The sequence below is a fragment of the Mastomys coucha genome, unplaced genomic scaffold (genome assembly GCF_008632895.1).
Source record: "Mastomys coucha isolate ucsf_1 unplaced genomic scaffold, UCSF_Mcou_1 pScaffold6, whole genome shotgun sequence".
Classification (NCBI taxonomy): Eukaryota; Metazoa; Chordata; class Mammalia; order Rodentia; family Muridae; genus Mastomys; species Mastomys coucha.
In genome coordinates, this window is record NW_022196912.1 from 2379344 (window position 1) to 2404093 (window position 24750).

At 37.3% G+C, this 24750-nt stretch overlaps 1 protein-coding gene across 29 annotated transcripts in view; it reads left to right on the top strand.

Annotated features, from left to right (window-relative positions):
* Nrxn1 (neurexin 1) overlaps nt 1-24750 on the top strand; it is a 1104407-nt gene that overhangs the window by 388793 nt on the left and 690864 nt on the right. For all 29 annotated transcript variants that reach the window (XM_031356553.1, XM_031356556.1, XM_031356572.1 and 26 more), the window contains one exon: nt 643-804. In XM_031356553.1, the coding sequence (XP_031212413.1) occupies nt 643-804 (162 nt within the window). The remainder of the gene's footprint in view (nt 1-642; nt 805-24750) is intronic.

A 24750-nucleotide genomic window follows, 5' to 3' on the forward strand; every position in this document is an offset into this window, starting at 1 on the left:
CCCTCCCCTCCCCTCTCCCCTTCCCTTCCCTTCCCTCCCCTCTTTTCCCCTCTCCTCTCCTCTCCTTTCCTTTCCTTTCTGAATGTTCTTTACCTCCTGCATGCGCATCTGAGTGCTGCTTCACTGATTGTTTTGCACCTCGTCTTCCCTCAGCATGCTTCAGGCACTTGCATGTTCAACAGTTGCTGCTCAATAGTGCAAATAGTGATGTTGCTGGAACTAGCTTGCGCCTTTTCTGTTCACAAGGTGCACGTTGTGATTAGTGAATAACAGAGGACTAAACTTTACTAATATGTACACCAGCAAAACTAACCTAGGAGGCATTTTACTAACACCATTTTTGTGTCTGCTAAATAACTTTTGAGTTGCAGCAGGGATGATGCTGACACTAGTTCAATGATCAGTTAACTCTCTAACTAGATTAGAATCTCTCAGGGCTAGCTGAATAGAATCCAAGAATAAACCTCAAACAGACATGAAAATGGGTTCCGCCACAGGGCTAAAACTGAAAACCAAACAAACATAAAAAAAAAAAAGCAAAACAAAAAATAAAATAAAACAAAACACAAAACAGGCATATCCCAGGATTACAGCATGTAGGTCTGAGTATAGCGTGTCCTTTCCCTGTGCTTTGTTATGTAGGTGACAATATCAGTGGATGGGATTCTTACCACAACGGGCTACACACAAGAAGATTACACCATGCTTGGGTCTGATGACTTTTTCTATGTTGGAGGCAGCCCCAGCACAGCCGACCTTCCAGGGTCACCAGTCAGTAACAACTTTATGGGCTGTCTCAAAGAGGTAAATATCGATGTCATGGAACCCTTCTTAACTCATGAGCTCATCTTTGCAGATCTGGACTGAGAACTTGTTTACTGAAGATCTGATGTTCCCAGAGTGAAATGGCACAACCTTCAATTCTGCCTTGTGTTGCTCCTGCAGAGTTGGGTGGTAAAGTGCAACTCACACATCATGCTGAGGAGTGAGGTTCAGCTTCTCACAGTGGCCATTTTCCCGGATAGCTTTGTATCAGCTCTAAGAGGACATCAAACAAAATGAGATTTGGGTCTAAAGTTGTACTAAGGGATAATTGCTTGTTTCAAGGTAACTCTCTGGGGTATTATATGTACTGTGGTGACTTGTTTGAGAGATATGAAAAAGAAAGAAAAGAATGGCTACAAGAGAAAAGGATATGACATATATTAACAAAGCTAAAACAGAAAACAAAACCCAAAGTGCATAACGAACCAGTTATGCTGCCACATTTTAATTGTGTCCTGAAGGTGGGAAACCCGTGCCCTTTTTGATCCGGTAAGTTGACCTGAAGAAAATGAGAGCTTAAGAGAGCAATTTCATCCCCTGTCATCAACTATCAGTGTCTGCTGTAAATTTTTATGATTGCAATTTGAGGGGAATGACCAGAAGGGCCTTGAATTTCAATTTTATATTCTATAATTGTTAGATTTTGTTTTGTTTTGTTTTTTCAAGACGGTTTCTCTGTATAACTCTGGCTGTCCTGGAACTCACTCTGTAGACCAGGCTGGCCTCGAATTCAGAAATCTGCCTGCCTCTGCCTCCCAAGTGCTGGGATTAAAGGCATGTGCCACCACTGCCTGGCTAATTGTTAGCTTTAAAAAAAAAAAAAAAAAAACTATTCAGTCACCGTAATTTTTTTCTGACAAATGGAGCCTAAAGTCTTCCCCTTGTTGCATGGTGGAATAATTATCAACTTACTAGTTATTTAGGCACAACTATTGCTACTGGAAAGCAATGCTATAGTTTGTTTTGTTCTAAAAAAAAATGTCTATAAACTTGGTTGAGTTATTTTTTATATTTATTTTTTATCCAACAGTGAAAAAGTCACTTCTGAGCTCTATCATCATTACTTGTCTTCCAAATATTTTAGCTGTTTCTGCTCATATACCTGTGTGTGTGTGTGTGTGTGTGTGTGTGTGTGTGTGAGAGAGAGAGAGAGAGAGAGAGAGAGAGAGAGAGAGAGAGAGAAAGAGAGAGACAGAGACAGAGACAGAGACAAAGACAGAGACAGAGACACATAGAGAAAGACATCCCTAAAGGTGATTCACAGCTGTTAGTTATAGTTTAACAAATGCACAAACCTTTCCAATGGTGGGATGGTCTGTATGTTGGAATAAGGGTATTGCCTCTCAGAGATTGAATAGTCTTCTCTAAAGATATAGATTATGCCTTAGGGTCTGCATTAAGCTGCACAGGCAATAACAAACAAAATAAAAATTGTCATTATGATAAAAGCAGTATTAAAATTTTCAAAGTCCTTTGTGTTTAGAAACAGCTTAAAGCTGTCCAATGGCTCTCACAATATAGGTGGTGATTTTATTGTCTTTATTTTTTTCAAACAAAGAAACTGAAATTTCACAATATGTAAGTCACCTATGAAATGAGCAACAACACTTAAGCATTAAAACCTGAAGCTTAATTTCCTAGTCCTCTTTGCTTGGTAATTACCATCATTCACCATGTCTGAAAAATAATGTTGGTTAGGCTACTGACATTAAATATTGTATATATAAGTGCTCTATTTCATTAAAAGTAGCAGCACATTTTAGAAACAGATAATAGAGTGTTAGAATGCATGCCCATTGTACTTGTTTGGGTTGGAAAGAGGCTGAGCAGAGTGTAAGTTCTAGTGCTAAGACAAACATGCAGAGCCCAAATTCACTGTGATGTGGAGAGGCAGGAAAGAGATAATGTAGGCCAGATTGGGAAGAGGCAGAGTCATTGCAAACTTTGATTTCACAAGTAGATTGTTAAAACCACTTTCTGGACATTCCTACATATTCTCACCAATGTGTGATATTCATCTCTATTATGTAACCAGTCATAGGCCATGCTTTATCTATAAAAAGTGAAAGCTGTGTTACACAAGAAAAAGGTCTAGAATCCAAGGATTTTTTTTTTTTAGCTAGAATGGAAATCTGGCTAAAAAAATCTTTGGGCATCCTATGAAAAGTGAGGATGTCTGAGATACTGGGTTCCTCTGAGACATATGGCATTCAGCCCATTCTCCAGTGAGCAAGTTCATTTTTCTGTCTGTGAAGCTGCAATGAATGCTCTTCACCTGAAATCATACTTTCAAAGAAAGCCATGCATCAGACTAACATTTCCACTGTTTAAATGCTCATACATTGATATGGCTCAGCATTCACCTTTTTGTATTAACAGTTTATTCACAAACATGATGACAAAAGAAAAAAAGTAAAAAAAAAAATCCACATGGTCTTTCAAGCCCCCCTTAAGCCTGTGAGTACTTAAAAGTGGGTTTATCCTCTCTTCCTTTACTATAGATTTTACATAAAAATGTTTCCTCCTTGTTGAATGGGCATGTTCCATCTTGCTGCTTTCCATGCTGTGAGAAGTTTGACTGGAGCAAGTTCTGTGAGGTTTTACAGACCTGGGTTGTGCTTCAGTCAGCTTCCTCCCAGTGCGTTTGAGATTGGGAGGTTATATACACACTCAGCTTATATATTAAAAATATTTCATTGGCGAGTTTTTTGATAGTTCATAGCTTCCACCTACATCTGAATCATCTTTTATAATTGCATGCTTTTTCTATTTCGGAAAAGAAATAGTGAAAAAGGCACCATGGGTTTTGTGTTAAACCATCTTGCTTTAGGAAGGTCTGCTTTGTAGAGTTCTTGAGTAGAGAACACTGTGCCAATGTTCATTCCCAGCCTATAGCATATTACTTCTAATGTCTTATTACAGCTTCAATTATTCGCTTGTTATATTTTTATTTTCAATCCCTTACGATAGTCACTTCTGTAGGACAGTCTAAGGGCACCTAGTCTGAAGCCATATAGGACACTTTGGAGAACAAATAATTCTGACAATCATTCTCTATGTCTGATTGTTTTGAAATAGAGAGGCAGATAGACAGGAGGCAATTCTGTGAAGCAACAAAGGGATGACACAGGATCAGCACCAAGCATCAGACAGATAACATATCTGATTGGAGAATGATGGCCTCATTCTCATCAGTGGTACTTAACCATAAAACTAGAGATGGCCTATCACATTTGCTAATTTATATCTTCATTCTATTAGAATTAAAGTAGTAAGTGAAAATCTTCAACATATTGAAGCAATTTATTGTTTAATTTTCTTTAGTGACATCTTAATTCCTCTGTGACATTTATAATAGTAAATGAGAGCTGAGAGCACTTTCAGCCACTGGGCCACAATAAGAAAGTTAATTTTGTTAGACTGATAATCAAATTTCAAAATAAAATAATGATATATAAGACATTAATTTGTTTAAAATGAAAAGAAATCATGAACAGGCTGCAAAGAAAATAATTTTGTGTCATATTTAAATTTAGTCAAAAACAATTCAAAAAGTCTTGGGAGAAAATGATTACCACAGACATAGGATTTAGAAAAGTCAAAGAAAATTGTAAAGAGGGAGGCAGCATTTTACACTAAAATCATTCCTGTAAAATCATTCCTGTTAAATCATTCCTGTTAAATCAGACACAGGCCTTGGGAAAGACACTTCAATGTCTTCCTGCAGCTAACCCTTCACAAATCTATTTTGGAAGGAATGCTTGTTTATATTCTTCAAGGTCTTGGAAGCATCATTTAAAGATGAAATATAATTTCTAAGGATGTTTGATCATTTTAACTTATTATTCTATTGAAATGTGCTAGAGTAACTGTTACAAATAAAGAAAGTTTGAGGACCACAAAGAAAGAGGAATCTTGGCATCTGAAAGCTGTGCGTGAGGTCCATTTGAGAAACACTTGAAGTGAATTTTCTTGAATACGAGTAATGTACTTTTAGTCTTAGCCTGCTCATTAGAGGCAGTTTTCAATCACCGGAGGCTGGTGAATATCTCACCAATTCATGTTTTACTCAAATATTTTGGCCATGAGGCTCTGGATAATAAGGAACCCAGCAGTGACAGTGACTGAGACGCTCTTTTCATCCATCCTATCTGCCCTTAACTTGTCTGCATTTTGCATTTCTTAATTTCTTTGTGTCCACAAAACACTCTGCAACATCTGTTCCCCTCATGCTGAGTGGACATTATTTAGTATGGTTAGGAAAGGAAGCCAAAGGGGAAGGATTGTGAGTGTGAATAATCTACCATAGAAGGCTTTATCTGAAGTGTGTTTTCAGACATGGGTGCCTGCTAGAGGTTTTCTAATCAGTGGCTGCAGGGCAGGCTGTGCCTGTGTGAGGTAATTTAAAATGCTGCCTGGAAGAATGGCTTGGAATGAGCCTGAGGAAAGATTCTTGAGAGAAAAGAAATGAGTGAAATGCTAAAGGGAATTAAATCCCTACTGAAAATTTCATCAACCTAATTAGGTCAGCTCAGCCTGTAATTACACATGGAGACCTTTATTGCTAGAAATCTGTAAGAGGCTCTAAGGTGGGCCAGGCTCAGGGAATAGCCTGTTTTATACAAGAATTTCCCCTCACATTGCAAAAGAAAATGGTCTATTTCTGAAGAGGGTGGAGTGGGTGGTAGGGTGTGTGTGGGAGGGTGTCCCTTCTGAGTAATACAGAAGCCACACCCTGGCGGAGGGAAGTGTTTCCTTTACACAGAGACCCCTCAGTTCTTCCGTCTTTTGGACAATGGAAAATGTCCTAAAATTGTAAGGCTTGAAACTGTATTGAAACAGAAATTGTATTTCTGTCCTTGGTCAGCCCAGCTGTTCTAATTTCTTCCTTCCAGTAGCCTTCCTGCACAGAGATGAATACCACTACATAAAAGAACAAAAATCCACCATAGATGTTACATTGTAAGTTATTTTTCCTATTCTGAAATAAGGTTCTTTTTCTGACATATTGGAGCAATGGCAGTGGCAGAAATTTGCAGGGGATGCTCAGTGATGTTTGTCAATCACAGTACTCGGGTCTAGGGAGGTTCCTGCCTTGCACGTCTCTGAAGTTCTGTGCTTGTCCTCTGCAGGCTGCCTGGGAATATTTTACAGTTCATTCATACTACCCCTCACAGGTTCTCATTGATTCTGCAGGGAAGGCTTGTTCTTCGCATCTCTACTTTTCCTAGCAGTTGCTCTCACACATCACATATTACCATATGATTTTTTTGTTAATATTTTGTTAATTTGGGTAATGTGTTTTAAATGAGCTATTTTAAGATGTATTGCTAATATGTGCAAGACTAATTGCTTATAGGAAAATATAGAGGAAGCTTAATGGACACCCATGCTTGGCCTGCCTGATACTCCGATTGCCATCATAGCTACAGATCCCTTTCCGTAGTAAGTGCTTCCATGCTAGATCAGATGGTCACCTGATGTCATTTTGGTGGTTCAACTGGAACAAGTGTGGTCATGGATCAGGTGCCTTCTTGCAATAACTGTAGTATATATTCAGGCTAAATTCCCTCCATGCTCCTCTTTCTGAGAACAAATGACGACTCTCTAGTGACTTTGGGCTGCTTTCCAAGAACCAAGTCTCAGTTTGCTGCCTCAGAGAGTCTGGTTTAGCTCAGACTATCAGACCAAGGAAGGCATGGTGATTTTATATGTTAGATAACTGACCTAACAGAATCCAGTCACTAATTAGCTAATGTTAGAACCTTACAAACTCAACCACAGGACCATTGACCTTAGTTCCAATTCTGTGTTCTTTCCATAATACAGTGCTCTCTCATGTCTTTTCTTTCAATTGCAGTGTTTCAATAAATTTGACAATAGCGGAAATAAGAGTCAAATGAACCTTTATAGGGAAAAAACCAAAGGGTGGCCTAGATTTGTAAGAGTTTGGAGAAGGGAGACTTAAGGTTGAGCAGCACCCTTCCTACGTTGGTTGTCATGTGCCTTCCTCATCTAAAGATTTACATATCTTAAAAAGTTTGCCATACTTCTCTGTATTATGTAGCCATGTATACTAAGAGAAATTCACAGGAAACATTTAGATGTGGTTTCTTGACTTCTATGAAGCATTGTGCTGGAATGTTGCTTAATACTGAGTCAACTTCTGTACAGTTTAGCCTTAGGGACCAGGGAAAGAACAATTGGGGCAGAAACCAGACATCCTGCCCTAGACCTTCCTCTTGGAAATTGGGCTCAGGAAGTCCCATCTGCTCAGGTCCCCAGGGAACTGGAACTCAATCCTTTAGTCCAAAAAGCATCTGGTGAGTTCTTGCCTGGAATTCAGCTTTTACAGCATAGCAACTCCCTTTCAGAGAATGACAGATTTTTTATTTCCCATCATCTTCGGCAGATGCCCCATAGCCTGGAACTCTATCAGCAGTTGGCATAATGAATTGTAGTGCATTCAAATACCAAGCTAGCATAACATGGCCTGGTAGGGGGCCCAATGACATTTTAATTCTAAGGACTTGATACATTTTATGGATTATGACATTTTTCAGCCCAGCAGAAAGCAGCAACGAACAGTGGCTAAGACTTAGCATTAGCTGTTGATTTCAGCTCCCACTGAGCAGTGTGTCCTGTTTAAATTGGCCCTTTTACTAAAAGTGATATTGGAATATGTGGATACATTTACTTATTTTTTTAAATTTACATTTATATACCCAGTGTGTACATGACATGGCATTTATAGTTGACAGAGGAGAATTTACAGGGGTCAGTTCTCTCCTTTCATTTTCTGAGATTGTACGAGATTGAACACAGCTTTTCAGCAATGACAACAAACACCTTTACCAGCTGAGCCATCATCCTGAAACCAGTTCAGTTTTAATTAATATCTACCATGCCCCATGCTCTGTATTGGGAACTGACAGCCAACACCTAAAGCTATTCACCTGGGAATCGATGTGGAGACCCAACAGAACAAAATTGCAAAACAAGTAATATAAATAAGGAGACCAAGTAACCCTGGAAATAGCAAAAGCGAGATTAATAGTGTCCAAGGAAACGAGTAATGATTTGAAAGACAAGGTGATGAAGTATTTTGTCTTACTCTCTTTGTGTATCTGAATGATAGAGGTGGTATTATTTGAAATGTAACCATAAAAGTGGTGGTGGGAATGATAGTGGTGGTGGTGACAGTGGTGAAAAATTAGTTCTACCACCAGAATTTGAACCTAATAGGAAACTTACAATAAAACGAACGACTGTGTAGCATGATGGAAGTAATGACAAAGTTTGTATAGAAATGTAAGTTTATAAGTTTATCAAGGTTGAGCCACATTAAAGGAAAAATCTGAAATTCATCTAAACTAAATGAGTATTTTACATATCTCCCTACTTTTTATTATTAGATGATATACCCTTTTCTTTGTTTCTCTGGATCAAAGTGTTTATGTTTAGAAGAAAATTATTTCTGGGTACTATAATTGGTGCCCCCCCACCCCTGGGGGGAACCATCATCATTGAAACAGTCTTAATTACTTTCAAAATGAAAGATAATTTTCTTATTCAGAAGCATATGGTTCTGAATAATAGGAAAATTATATCCTCATCTTTGTTGAGTAAATAAATATTCTCTACACAGAGAAATTGTGGCTCTGATAGTAATACAGTAGTGGTTTTTTGTTTTGTTTTGAGGTTCAGACGTTTAGCATTATTAGGGGTATGGGTGATTACTGGTATAGTGTAATTACGTGTTACAGGGGGCTATGGAGTTACTAGGGGTATAGTGATTAGGAGTATGCTGTAGTTAGGAATAAAGGATAGTTAGAAGCTTGGAACTCTTAAGTTTACACATATTTATGATCCAGGTCATAAAGACTAAATTATCCTTTAAATATATTCATGTTTTCTGAGTCTTAGGTTCTAATTTTGAAGTAAATTCTAAACTAAAATGAACTAATTTTGAACAAAAATAGCCTATTGTTGAAAACTAATTGCATTAAGTTAGTTAAAAGGAGGAAAGTTTTAGAATGAAAATCCATCTCCCAAGACTGGGTCGCAACTTTGATCCTGGATAAGATATTTAAATCTTCTGAACTTGTACAACAATGAAATATTAAGAACTAATGTTGATGTCGAAAATATCGGATACAGTTAGGTCTGAAGCACTAGAAGTAGCTTCTGACATCCTGCAGCATTGCAGTACTGTGTCAGCTGCAATCATATTTTAGAAATGCAGTTGCTAATATTGACTAGAGTTAGCCTGCAGACATGGTCCGCTCATAGAAGTACAGACAGTCACACAGGGCCCAACACAAAGAATGACAGGTTCATTATGTACTTTCTTGTTCTTACGATCTTAAGATTCTTAGTAGCTTATTTTTGGTTCTGAGAATACATTTGCAAGAGCATTCCAGTCCCTACTAGTGTTTAAGACTTGGATTCATGCTTTTATCTTGCCCTCACCTTGACAAATATCTGAATGTCCCCACCTCTAATCAATTTCTGAGGTTTTGTTACAACATCTAGGTTAATACTTTCCCCATCTAACTGTCCTAAATGGTTGATAAGAATTTAGACTAAATGGGAAGTCATTTTTAACATAATGTTATTTTTAACATTATTACATCATGCCAAGTGTATTTCTTAACTTCATACACACTGATCATTTGTTAAAACAGCTACCTTGTTGCATATCAGGAATTAGGAAAAACAACTAGGAAACCTAAAACATTTTTAAAAAATATGAGTGTTTGTCAAGAAACTTAATTGTTTTTTTTCCCTCTGCACCCCATTTTTTAAAAATAAGTCTTTTAATTTTTTGTGGAAGCTGTCATCAGATTTCAATTAACATGACTTCAGAAATAAACTTTGCTTTTTTTTTCTGTATTCACCATCTATAGAGCCAAGGTTTGGGATCTTTAAATGTTTGTTCAGAGGCTCATTTGGTGTATGATCTTCTTCAAGCTAAACCATCTGGGTAGTTTGGGGTCAATCAAACCGTACACTCAATATTATCTTAACTTACTGTTTAACCAGCATTTGCATATCATTCATATATAATATATAAGCAGTTTCTTACCAAAGATATGCAATAAAGGCTGTGAAGGCTTAGCCACTCATTAGAAATGAAGTACATGAATAGCTTTGTGCCCAGGAACCTTGCTTGGCTCTGTGTAAACTGTAGTGCCCATGGTTGCCATAGCAGCTTCTCCTTGGCTTCTTGAAGACTCCAAGCTCATATTCCTCTCCCAGGTACAGTGAGCCTCACTCCTCATGTTATTAAGGTTCCAGGTGATTGCTAATACATTAGAATATTTGAGAATCACTGGGCAGCATTGGCATTCTTGGTTATTCGGTACACCACTCAGTGTACCACTGAAGCATGGTCAGCACTGTCTTTATCCCAGGTGTGGGTGGACCTCAATTGCAATGTGAATTTTTAGAGAGGTTCAAATGTACAACTTAGCTACTTGGGGGTAACCCTGAAGATCAGTGAGTCTCAGAATCTCAGTGTCAAATGTCACAGATACTCTCAGTCTCATGAAAGCGTCTGCAAGGGCTTCCTTCAGAACCAGACCGTCTTACACGGTTGAATTGTAGGCAGGTTAGCCATAAAAAGACACATCAGGAATGTTCCCCAACAATTCACTCTAGGGGTAGCTGCTGTTTGAGGACAAAGTGGATTTATTGGCCAGGTAATAAGCTTTTGAATCTTAAACACTTGGAACTAAGCTCACTACAATTAACATAGAATGCCTGTGTCTTTTAATAACACTTTAAACCACGGTTCATACTCCTTTGTTTGATTCTTAGAGTAATGCTCTCACAGCACAATTCTTTTCCTAACCAAGTGCGGCAAATCACTATGTGGGTTCCCTGGGGTTAATTCTCACTCGTGCATGCTAATATTCTAATTCAGAATCCCAATACACCATCTTGTTTTGTAGGTCATTGTTTATATAGGATTATTTTACTTTACAGAATTTGCTAACTTAAGCGGATTTATATGCATTTCTTTCCATCTTAATTATTTCTTGGTATAATACATTATGCCCTAAAGGAAGTAAACTCTCCCTTAGCTATAAATTAGACAGTGGGAGACTTGAGCCATTAAAGAACCATTTAGGGAAAAGCTGCTTCTTCCATAGTGAGATTTTTCTTTTTTTTTTTTTCTTTTTTTTTAACTAAGTGCCCCTTAGTGACACTTCTTGGAACAACACTTACTTGTAGTTTTTTGATGACAAAATATATAAAGGACATTTTTAGCCAATGGAAACATCGATACTGTTATTTCCAGGGAAAGGGTGAGTACAGTGTTTGTTTTCATACAAAATCAACAGTAGGAAAGTAAGAACCTAAGTAGAAAAAGAAGGTATCACAGATATTCCAAAAGCATAGTGAATGTTTTATTAACATTGTATGTAAAGTATAAAGTAAACATCAAGATCGCCTTCCCATAATATAGAACCTAAGAGCCTCAGGCTTCAGGGGCAGCTCAGTGATTAGAAGCGCTGGCTGTTGTTGCGGAGGACCTGGATGTAGTTCCCAGGTCTTCATGGCAGCTCACAATCACATGTCACTTTAGGTCCAGGAGACGGACACTCTATTCTGGCCTCCTTAAGAATAAAGAATACATGCGTTATACATACACACTTTCAGACTTTTAGTAAACAGTCTTATACATGAATAAAAATAAATTAAAAAAATCCCAGGAAATTCATTTTGGATATTCTCAAAGAACAAATAACTTCTAGATGCAAGTGCATTGGGAACTATACTGTAAGCAATAGGAGAGAATTTTACATGCTCATTTTCCGTTAAACGGTACTTAGGGTCTTTGATTCTAAAATCTCCCTCTCCCTCTCATTCTCCCTCTCCCTCTCCCTCTCTCCTCCCCTCCCTTCCCGTCCCCTCCCCTCCCTTCCCCTCCCCTCCACTCCCTCTCCTTCTCCCTCTCCCTCTCCCTCTCCCTCTCCCTCTCTCTCTCCCTCTCTCTCCTCCCCCGTCCTCTCTCTCTCTCTCTCTCCACTCTTGAGTCTTCTTTTTCTACTTTCCTAAGTCTTACAGAGAAGGAAGAATTTGCTGGGAAACAGAGATAGTTTAGGAAACAGTAAAATGCCATTCAGCAAGATGAATATTCTAATGCCAGAAAAGAGATTTTTCTTTTCCTTTTAGTCATTTTTATTGTATTGTTCTAGAAGAGTTAACAAGAAGCCTACTGCCTTAGAAAATATGTTTTGTCTAAAACAGGATTTTTGTTACCATGAAGGTATAGAGTAAATCTCTAGGAATTATTAATTTTTTATAATTACATTTATAGCTGTTGCATAAACAAAATTTCTCCATGTTCCCACACTCTGGTAACCACTGTTCTGTTTCTGTTTATTTGTTTGTTTCTGTGAGACACAGTATTCTAGACACCTCATGTAAGTGAAATCACACACTATCTTCCTGTGAGAGGCCTATTTCATTGAGCATAACAAAATACTTGCCACCTAATGCAAAATATACCAACTGAGAGATGAATTGTATACTGTTGTTTATATATCACTCCATGTGTATATATGTGTATGTTCACAAGAATGTGTGTGGTAACAAAGGTGTGAGTGTGAGTGAGTGTTTGTGTGTGTGTGTGTGTGTGTGTGTGTGTGTGTGTGTGTGTGTGTGTGAAGAAGTAAGGAGAGGGGAGGGAGGACAATCTCAGGTGTCAATCCTCTATTTTTCTTTCTGACACGGTCTTTTACTGGTCTGGAACTTGGCATGTTAGCTAGAATGACTAATGAGCCTGAAGCACCCCTGAGTCTCTGCTTCTCTAGAGCTGGGATTGCAAATGGTATACTGTGTCCCTCATTTTTTTTTTAATTTTTGTTATTTTTTTTGTTGTTTAATTTTTGTTTTGTTTTCTTGTTTTGCTTTTTGTTGTTGTTGTTGTTTTTCTAAGGCAGGGCTTCTCTGTGTAGCCCTGGCTGTCCTGGAACTCACTCTGTAGACCAGGCTGGCCTCGAACTCAGAAATCCACCTGCTTCTGCCTCCCAAGTACTGGGATTAAAGGCATGTGCCACCACTGCCTGGTTTGTCCCTCTTTTTTTATGTATGTGGCTTTTGAATATGGATTTCCTGGTCTCATGCTTGAATAACAAGTACTTTATTGACCTAGGATCACTCTTGTCCCAAATACACCATGTTTGTAACCACTAATCCACTATGGACATTTGATTGTTTACATCTTATGAATGGTACTATAGTAAATATGAGTATAGATTTTTTTCAATATTCTCTTGTTTGTTTGTTCGTTCTGTTTTTAGTAAAGGTTAAAATCTTGGCTCTTACTGTGGTTCAAACCCAAAATAAGAACAATTTTTAGGCATTGTAGTGTACTTCAGTGACTCTCACATCACCAAAGGATTTTACCTCCATAGTAGCTAAGCTAAGTGTTGACAGTTCTGTTACTCCAAGGAATGAATTGTAGGCATGATTTTTGGATACAGATTTCCTGCTATGGTCAAAGCTATTTGACTTGAGTGAGTGACTTCGTTCTCAGCCCACAGAGAACAGGGTGCATTCATTTAAGAAATGGTGTATATATTAAGATGGTCTATCCATAAAGTCATTCACCAACTGTTTCAATGAACAATGCTTCTGCTTGGAGGGTGGCACAGATATTACATGCGGGTAAGAATCTGGTTCATTAGCTGTGATAATTTGGAAAAGCATTCATCTCAGAGAAAGAGTAACATATAAGGTCCTCTTCAAAATTGATACAATAATTTTAAATATCAAGTAAAACTTTCAGTCTCATGCCAGATTAAATGTCTACATTTCTTTTGGCTGTGTAAATAATTTTGAAATATGTAAGCTGTTCTGAAAACCATAGTATAGTGTAAAAACTTCAAATAAACAATCCTATTCATAGAGAGGCTGAAATAGGAGAAGCACGATTTCAAGACCGTTATGTGGTACACAGCATGACACTGTCACATACAAACAAGCTGAAAGTGTATATAGAGTGTACAATGTTGGACCTATTTGTCCAATTACCAAATTAGAGAGCATTGGATGACAATCAACAAATTTCTATTCCCCATATGTTTGAATTTCAATTGATTAGGATATGTTGGTAATATTAATTTTCATATTAAGATATATTAAGGAAAAGTGATTGTTACTTCCTGTTAGTTTTGTTCTTAGAGTTGGAATTATATTTGTGTGGGTTGGTTGAAAGATTATTTTCTTGCTTTTTTGCCAGGGTGTAGTTTCACTCCTTGTGTTGGCGTTTTCCATCTATTATCCTCTGTAGGGCTGGATTTGTGGAAAGATACTGTGTAAATTTGGTTTTGTCATGGAATATCTTGTTTTCTCCATCTATGATAATTGAGAGTTTTACTGGGTATAGTAGATTGTTGTGTTCTCTTAGGGTCTTTATGACATCTGCCCAGCATCTTCTAGCTTTCATAGTCTCTGGTGAGAAGTCTGGTGTAGTTCTAATAGACCAGCCTTTATATGTTACTTGAACCTTCTTCCCTTACTGCTTTTAAAATTCTTTCTTTGTTTAGTGCATTTTGTGTTTTGATTATTATGTGACAGGAGGAATTTCTTTTTTTGGTCCAGTCTATTTGGAGTTCTGTATGCTTCTTGTGTGTTCATGGGCACCTCTTTCTTTAGGTTAGAGAAGTTTTCTTCTATAATTATGTTGAAGATACTTACTGGACCTTTAAGTTAGGAGTCTTTACTCTCTTCTATACATAATATTCTTAGATTTGGTCTTCTCATTGTGTCCTAAATTTCCTGGATGTTTGAGCATAGGAGCTTTTTGCTTTTTGTATATTCTTTGACTGTTGTGTCAATGTCTTCCATGGTATCTTCTGCACCATAGAAATGGATTCTCTTCTAATCTCTTGTATTCTATTGGAGGATGCTCACATCTGTGACTTGTGATCTCTTTCCTAGGTTTTATAACTCCAGGGTTGTTTCCCTTTGTGATTTCTTTATTGTATCTAGTTCCATTTTAAGATCCTGTTCATTTCCTTCACCTGTTTGATTGTGTTTTCCTGTAATTCTTTAAGGGATTTTTGTGTTTCCTCTTTAAGAGTTTCTAGCTGTTTACCTGTGTTCTCCTGCATTTCTTTAAGGGAGTTATTTATGACCTTCTTAAAGTTCTGTATCATCACCATGAGAAGTGATTTTAGATTGGAAACTTGCTTTTCCTGTGTTATGGTGTATCCAGGACTTGCTATGGTAGGAGAATTGGGTTCTGATGATGCCAAGTAACCTTGGTTCCTGTTGCTTTTGTTTTTATGTTTTCCTCCCACCATCTGGCTGTCTCTAGTGCTACCTGCCCTGGCTGTATCTGAGTGGTGCCTGTACTTCCGGTGATTCTGGTTATGTTAGAACTCTTCAGAGTCAAGCTGTCTCTGTGATCCTGGGATCCTGGGATCCTGTGATGCTGGGCATGCTAGAGCATCTGGGAGCTTCCTCTGGGTGTTGTAGGACTGGCTGCAGAGTTTGTGCCCAAGGTCTGCTTAGGACACAGGACCAGAGAGACTGGAAGGAACCTGTGCCACTGGTCTGGCACAGTTCCTGCATGCCTGGGTCCTGCTGGTAACTCCTGGGTTTTGGACAGATCTTGTGTCCTCCTTACCTCTTATCCTATCAATTTTCTTATTTTAGTATATTTGAATGTATGGCCCTTTAATTGGTTGATTGAATCATATATTAGTTGAACTTATAATTTTTGAGATATTTCTGTGTCTTTTTTAGCTATTACATACTTGCATGCCCCAGACAGTGGAATGGATTCTCATACCTCTGCTAACCCTTGTCTTTTAGTGACATTGACTGGGTATGAAACCCAGGACCTGGCTTACTCCAGTAGTCTATATTGCCAGACACTGACTTGTTTCATAATAACACACTGATTAGTATTAAGTGTTATCTAATCACATTTTTATTTGCATTTCTCTAGGGATTAGTATCATAAAAAACCTTTATATTCCTCACTGAGAGCCAGCAATGCCTCAAGCTTAGAGACTTGGAACTATAAAAAAGCTCAATCCTTTCATTTGATAGAACAATCTGGAGATCAACAATAATGGGGTAGTTTTCATGTACTCTGGTCATTTTTTAACAACTGTCTAATTACAATTTTTTTTAGAAGTTTATTTCAGAGACCAATTTCACATACCCTTCATAAATGACCATTCTAAAGTTCTTTCACATTTGCTTTAAGTTTTTCCTTATCTCTATAGAAGCATGTATATTTTTATATGAATATTTTTATTCTTCCTCCTCTAAAACACCTCAATTTATGTGACTCTCACTTTGAAGAGTCTCTGGCATGCATTAATCATTCTATGTCTCCCTCTGCTTTAACCTAGAAAGCTTTCAGGAATTTGATTCATATTTTCTGTGAAGGAAAGATTCAATCATTGGCCTTCCTAGTAATTTTCCTGGTACATAGTGACAGTGGCAACTGGAGTTAGAGTGAAGCCATGGCATTAGCTACACCCTTATCATCTTCAATCCCCATTAAAGATTCAGGCTCACTGTGAAATAAGAAGCTGCATGAGTGAGATTCTAAAAGAAATTTCTTTATTATTGTTGTTAAAGTCTATGTCCATCTCTGTCAGTATGCATGTTCATTTTTGTTTCATTAAGAAGAAAAGGTGTCTGAGCTCTCAGTAATTTAGAATGAAGGAAGGAAAGAGGGATGGACAGTTACATGTATGTGTACATGTGTTTGCACACTCTTGTGTGTGTTTGTGTGTGTTGTGACATAAACAGAGAAACAGACAGATAGCCATGGGTAGAGAATTAAAGGAAAAGGAAATGGGGAGACCTTGAGAATGAGAGAGAGAGAAAAAATTCTCCTTAATAATTTATTTCCTTGGTAGGAATAATTATGTGCAAAACTGAAAAACACGAACATCTGTTTGAAAGTGTTGGTTTGAGGAAAGATATTCTGTGAGCAATGGAAAAATTTTAAAGATAAACAAATTAAAATGTAAACACTAGGAATTGCAAAAAAAAGCTAGTAGAAGTGGTAGTAATCATTAACAACAAAAAAGGGAACGCAGTTTAAATTTCAGCCTTATTTTAAGAATGCAGTAGGGGAACATGCACAGTTTGTCTTTCACTATAATCTGGGATATCATTAATTTTGCCAGACTCCGTCATTTCTCTCCGAGTTCACAGCCAAGGGTATTGTCTTTGGTTACCTCTCAGATCCCTTAACTACATTTCTGAGCCACAGTTTTGATGAATTTTCCAAATGTGCTTGAAACCCAGTGGATTTCATTAAATACCGGCTATTTATTTATTTATTTATTTAAGCCTTTAAAAATAAATCTATAAAAATTCAAAGAACAAAAGAAGAGCATTTATTCTCCCTTGGGAGAGAGCTGAAAGGCTGCTTGGTCTTACTGTTAAATTTTAAAATCTATATTTTAAAGATTCCTAGTCCAAACTTAGTAACTCTGTCAGCATCAATATTGTTAATCTGTTCAATAGGTCTGTGTATCAATAAACAATCTAGACACTCGAGATATTGTCACATCTACTTCACAGTACCACGTGCTTATAAACATACAAACCAGTTGTAAAATGACTTTGGAATAAATAAGGAGGCCTGCCTTACACAACCATGTGCTTTCATGGCATTATATAAATTCCAACTAGTGACATCCATGGCAGTCCTAGTACATGTAGACTCAGTTCCAGTAGCATTTAAGTCTCCCAGGTCAATTCTGTATAAGTTCATGAAAGTCTACTTAGTATAGGGACTTAATTCACAGGAAATGGTTGTGAAAGATTCAAAACATATAATATTAATCTTAAATTTAGAATTTCCATTGCACTTTTCTTACTTATTTGGCACTTGTCCCAAATAAATTTTTTAAATATCCAACTTCTTATAATTGCATTTCAGGTCAGTTTATGAGATTTGAGATTACCTCCTAGTGACCTTTGACCTCTTCTGCCTTATGCCCCTCATCAGAATTCTTCTAGTAACATCCTGAAAAACATGTTCATAGTATTCTCTGTTAACTTTGACTAAAGATCATATGACTTAGAGATGATGAAAGGTTCCCCTCCAACAGCTAATATACTCAAGATGTATACTCTAGTGTCTGATGTTAATGGGAGATGATTAAACCATTAGTATGGTGGCTTCCTTGGAGAAGTGGATCTTTGAGTGTCTGTCTTTGGTTGGCGTACTTCATTCCTGGATCCTTCTCCTCCCTTCTCCTCTGCCCTGAGGTAAACAGCTGTTCTCCACATGTTCAACCTTGTCCTCTAATTGACACAGCCTTAGAAACAGTACATCCTACTCACTGTAGACTGAATCCCCTAAGTCTGGCAGCCTGTCTGCTTGTTCAGGTATTCTGTCACAATGATGAAATGCTGGCACAAGATCAGACCAGCAATTCAACAAACCCTTACGTGGGTATGTCTGAGGCTACCTGCACCCTGATAAACTTCTGAACATACAGAATCTTTGTACCACTACTACTTAATTTATCTATGACTCCTATCTTAGGGAAAGATTTCTAAGGGAGTCTATATTATTTCCTAAATGTTAATACTAAACAACAGCACAGAGTATTTCATCAGCAATTTATGAAATTAATGCTCTAGATTTACACACAAGGAAAGAAAGTTTTAGTATTGTTTTCTGGTTCTGCCTCTCACCTCTCAGATTTCCTTGATACATTCAGTAGAATGTTCTTTCTTTCACCAGAAGAGGACATGGGATTCCATTACAGATGGTTGTGAGTCACCATGTGGTTGCTGGAAATTGAACCTTGGATCTCTGGAAGTGTTCATAACTATTGAACCATCTCTAGAGACTCTTAGTAGGATCTTTAAAAAAAGGCACCCACCTTGATAGAGGAATTATAAACATCTCCAAGAGTTCTACATCAAGAATTTCATATACAGATAAATTCAGAGTGTGAAAAGACATTTCCTTTCTTTTGTCAGGTGTCTAAATGTCAGAATCCTTTATGTCAATTTCTCTTTCCTTATGATTGTGAGACTGTTAATGATTACGAGACTGAACAAGAGTCTGTCATGTTAGCTAGACCTCCCTGTCTGTCAACGTCTAACTAATGTTATGGCATATGGTCTTGGAGGAAGGTCTTGCATTAGCTCTTTGCTTAGAAATATTTCATCCAAGTTCTCATTTTTTTTTTCAGGATGCACACACACACCACTGGGTTGTCTTACCTTAATACTGATTATTGGTGCTGCACACACACACACACACACACACACACACAAAGAATATTGTGTTCACTTATTTAGAATTTTTCCTTCAAATGATTTTCACTCCTGATTAAAGTCTGTAGGACCTATCTATCTCTGAATGAGAGAACAGTGGAACTCTGAACACTCTTTTGTTTTTTTTTTTTTTTTCCGAGACAGGGTTTCTCTGTGTAGCCCTGGCTGTCCTGGAACTCACTTTGTAGACCAGGCTGGTCTCAAACTCAGAAATCCGCCTGTCTCTCTCTCCCAAGTGCTGGGATTAAAGGCGAGTGCCACCACCAGCGGGCCAAGAAGTCATATTCTGTATAACCTAACCAATACAGAAAAATCCTCCTCACTTCTAGTTGTTTTTATTTTCAATAATGTACTTTATTTGAACAGTTAGTCTTGCTTTTTAGAAGTAGGCACATCACTTCTAAATTATACTTTGTGATTTTCTTCAAAAGTTTGGCCTATGTAATTAATGACATTAATTCCTCATGTAACCTATACATTTGCTTTCTTCTATCTGAGTTGTCATCCATCATCTTCCAGTATGCAATCTACTTTCTTCAATTAGTATTATAGTTATGGAGATGACTGAAGTCTACCCCTCTGAATGAGAAAAGAATTATTCACTTTTACCCCTGTTTATAATGCATTAAATTTCTATCCACAACTGCGATTGTAATTCTAACTCTTCCAGGAAGTATCCAAACGTTTCTGATTATTTCCTTTTCATCAGTTGCAACCACTTCAGTCTTAACATTACAAGCTTCTCCATCATGTATTTTCTTTTCTAATAAAGACATTATTATGTGGTTCTGAGATGCTGCCTCAGCATTTTCAGTGAAGCGTACTTTCATTGAATTACTCATATTGCTCATTTTTTCTGATCTGGAAATTCTCCTTTCATACCGTGCTCTCCATGTTTTTGAAAACATATTTCTGAGCAGATTTTCCTTATTACGTCCTAATTTTCAAGTCAACAAGTATTTGTTAAGGGGCTGGGATTGCAGTTCAGTGGGAAAGAGCTCACTGATAACACAAGGGGGGCCCTGCATCACAAATAGTATTATTCTATCATTGAAAATAAATACGTAAGAGTAACTATTTTATTCACAATTAATATTCAGGAAAACGTTTCTGTATTCCTTTTAATATATATGCATATATATATACATACATACATATATATATATATATATTAACTTTTTACCATTAAAAAGGCTCAAAGAAACTAAGGAGTCCATTCCAATCATATATTCACTTCAATGGCTAAATAAAGATTCATACATATCTCATGTTATTTCAACATCTCTTTCCCTTCTCTGTGGTGTGATAATAGTGAAGTGATAAGTTATTGCTTATGGATGGTTAGAAAAGAAGATGAGTTTTGTTTCACATTCATGTTCTTATTCCAAAACTTCCTGCATAGAAAGTGTCAAAGCTTGCAGCAGTCATATTCTTGGTAAGGCAATGACAAACCAGTAAAGACTCATTAATTTCATTAAAAATATTCTCATATAGTTCAACATCGGATGGAATTGATTACAGGTGTCCTCTAACTGCTGAGGCTGAAGAAAAGGTAGCATATTTAGCAATGCCTGAAACAAGATGGTCTTCCAAGCTGCTAAGCAATAGAGAACAGGATCTCGATGGAGAGATTCATAGTCACCCATTATGGAATGTTTAGTAAAGAACTTGACAGGAGAGAAGTGGAAAGAGAACGGAACTACTGAATACTGAGACATTGGTACCTTCAGGGTCAAGAGCAGGTAAAAAAGAAATGGAAGAGAAGAGGGCTTTTAGCTCAAAGCAGCATATTGACAAACACATAAGTTACCTGTTATTCCTGGATATACATTCATTACTCAAAGGCTTACAGCAAAAGGATCTCCTTTAGTTCATCAGAACAGAACCCAAGATCAAACCTAGGGCAAATAAAGATCCTTCCTTATTATCAGTTTCTCTGTGTCACAGTGCTCATTAAAAATACAAGTCTGAAAACTCCACATAAACTGCTATAAACATTCAAAGGACAGTCCAACAAGACTTATCTTCTATGCACCTAGGGAAATCCCTACTGCAATGTTCTGCCAGGTGGGACCCCTGAAAGCTGCCAAAACAAATGGGCAGATGGGGCTCCTTTCCTAGAGAAACTGGCAAAGTTCACCATCTGCTCTGCTTGATAACAAAACTTTATATTTGGAGTTCTGACCTGGCTGAGCCCTTTATTCTGTGATTGTCAGGAAATTATTGTGATCTTGGCAGCAGCTCTATCAAGGCACAATGCAATCATGGGATGCTAGCGATCTGCAATTAGATAAATACTCATTCCAGTCCTAAATGTGGCAGTCTAGTAAAGTTCACACTCCTTTTGAATATGCAATTTCTGTGTGATGGAAAAAGCCAAACATGGGGAATTTTGAAATGGTCCAGATCAACATGTAAGTATAGATGATACTTGAAAAAACATAACAATACATTATAAACAATACCGACTGCTGTTGGAAAAAATGAGAGCTACATAAGAAAGAGAAGGGAACTGAGAAAGGGAGTGGAGTTGCTTCTGAAAATGCAGGTTTGAGAACAGAGATCATATGAGATTAGAGAAAGACTGCACAGCAGTGGGAAAGAACCAATAAACTTAATTTGTTAAAAAAAATCAGCAGTGAACAAAGGATAGAAAGCTTACTACTTTCTTTTTCTTTTTCTTTTATTGTTGGAAGAAGCTGGATGATAAGTTTCCATCTCCCAATCATAGCTGTTAAGGGAAAACAAATACAAAACACCAACCTAAAGCAGCTAGAAAGAAAAATACTTGGAAAAGTTAATTTTCATATAAGGAATTGCTAAAAAAGGAATTCTAAAGAATCATGAAGTGAAAAAAGTAGGAATAATAAAAGTTAAGGTTGCCTATAGGTCTACTTAAAGGACTTGCTCCTGTGTCATTTGTCATTGTCTTAGCATTTTGATTCTCACTTCTTGCCACAAGTTGGTGCAATCATAGAAACAGAAATTAGCAACATGCTTGATGGTATGCCCTCACTCTAAAACTATGTGGAGTAGTTAGCTCATCATAGTTCCATTTCAATGTCAGAATTTAGTGTTGTGGCCACTCTTGAGGTCCTCTCCCCATTCTTGTGGTAGACGGTATATGAGTCTTTTCCATTCATCCTACTTGTGTGTGTGGCCAGTTATCACTAGTCACTTCTGACTCCAGTTGCTGGGTCTGTCGCCCCCACAGCATTACTAACATTTGTACAGGTCTTATCTGTGATCCAGTTTGCCCCTAATTTGGTGCCCCTAACGGGTGGAAGAGAGAAACTAAACTGGGGTGAAATGATTTAGGGTAGGTTTCTATCTCACAGCTGACTATATCTCATCATATAATTGGGAAATTTTGCCATACTTCATGGCCAGAAACAAAAGTAATGACTCAGGTAGCAAATAAATAATTTTAATATTATTAATATTTTTTCCAAAAAAAATCTTTTCCACTAAAGCTGAAATGCACATTTGTTAAATCCAGTAGCAACCTAAGAATTCTTTTCTCTTACTCAAACATATTTTGATGAATACAGAATTTGCACCATAATTTTCATTACCCTCTTTATTATTTTATTTCAACCATTGCATAATCTCTGCACACTGAGTTTATAATTCTGACCTGCAGATTTACATGAAGGAAGACTGGTGTTTTGTGGAGTCTTAATAGTAGAAATGGCCTGTCAACTCAATATAGAATTCTTCTCATTACTATAATGTTTTTTGGGCATAGATACAAAACAGATGAGCCTAAAGCATGACAGGAATTTATCCCCAGCGGCAGAGAAATCTTGTTTTTAGGGACTGGGTGCAAGGAAAGGAGGATTAGGGAGCTGTGGGAAAAGGTGGAGAAAAAACAGATGAGAACATCACCAGGTTCATCCCTTTTCAGGATTCAGAAACATACTTGATGGAACCAAGGACAGAACTTTAATCAGTCATGTTTGCAATGACTAGTAGCATCCAACATAGTCTTAGTACAACTATAAGCCTTAGAGAGAGGCATTCTTGAGCCATGCCATCCAGTTTATGTCTGCATTTGTTTTCTGGTGTATTTGGTTTCTCTGAGGGTGTATGCTGCCACATCTAATAAAGTCATCATGGGCCTTTACATTGTGTACAGTGTTCAATGGTTGGAAATGTGGTACCCTACATTCCTCAACTGTACCTGTGCCAGAGGTTACTGAAGGTGGCAAAACAGTTCTGATATGTGTTTTCTTTTCAGGGCACACAAATTCATAGACACATAGGTGAGGTTTCGGTTTACACAGATAAGACCATATGCCCAGCCTGCTTTTATATCAAATACAAAACACAAAACTAAAGAAATGCAAGCATGCATCTGTCTGTCTGTCTGTTTATCTATCTGTCTATCTATCTACCTACCTATCATCTATCATCTATTTATTTATCATCTACAAAGACATACACATACCCACTTTATCAGTTTGGGATATCTTTAGCTGTGACGTGTTCTAGATCCTGTTGTTACTTCATATAAAAGGTTTTGAAAGAAATTCACAACAGTAGTTTCCTTCCAGTGTTAATGAATCAGTCAGCAACAGGTTTGCTATAGCAGAGACAGACTGGTTATAAGAACACCCATGGAGCTAGTGAGATATCTCAGCTCTTAAGAGTACGTGCTGTTTTTACTCAGTTCCTGGTACCAATATGAATGCTCAAAAGTATGTGTGATTCTAAGTCCATGGATTTTAACTCCTCTTCTGGATCCCATGGTCACCGGGTCGTTCATGAGCATACATACACACAAAATACCAATGTGCATAAAATAAAAATGAAAAAAGAATGTTAATAATGTTCCATTTATTATACTTTAATTTTTAAATCATGCTCAAGATATATTGATGTTATTAAACAGGTTGAAAAAATTTGTTTTTGGTTTTTAGAGAAAGGGTTTCTCTGTATAGCCCTGGCTGTCCTGGAACTCACTCTGTAGACCAGGGTGGTCTCGAACTCAGAAATCCACCTGTTTCTGCCACCCAACTGCTGGGATTAAAGGTGTGGGCCACCACTACCCAGCTGGAAAAAAATCGTAACTTTTTCTTTTGAAATAAACAAATATCATAGTCAATATGTAGAATCTAAGGTAATAGAACCAGCAATATACAGGGTAGATAGTTGGTCAGAATAGTATTCCATTTGGGTATCTTATTTATCAAATTTCATTTAAAATCTGTTAAAAATTAATAGTATCAGGATGAAAGTTAAATGACACTGCATTATTACACTGCACACATCCTACTTTTTTAAAAGATAGAGCAAGTGAGAGACACATGAACATATGTAAGTTCAGTGGGCTTTAAGTGTAGTGCAGTAATAATTTTCAGGAACCAGATGACATAGGCTGCCGGGATCATTTCTATGACAATCCTTAGGGAAAAATAAATTGACTCTCAACACACACACACACACACACACGCGTGTGTGTGTGTGTGTATATATATATATATATGTATATATTCATTTACCATCTACACAGATACACACATACACACTTTTATAGTTTGGGATATGTCTAGCTCTGATGTGTATTACCTTAAATTGTTGCTTCATATAGAAGGTTTTGAAAGAAATTCATCATATAATGCTCACATAAAGGCA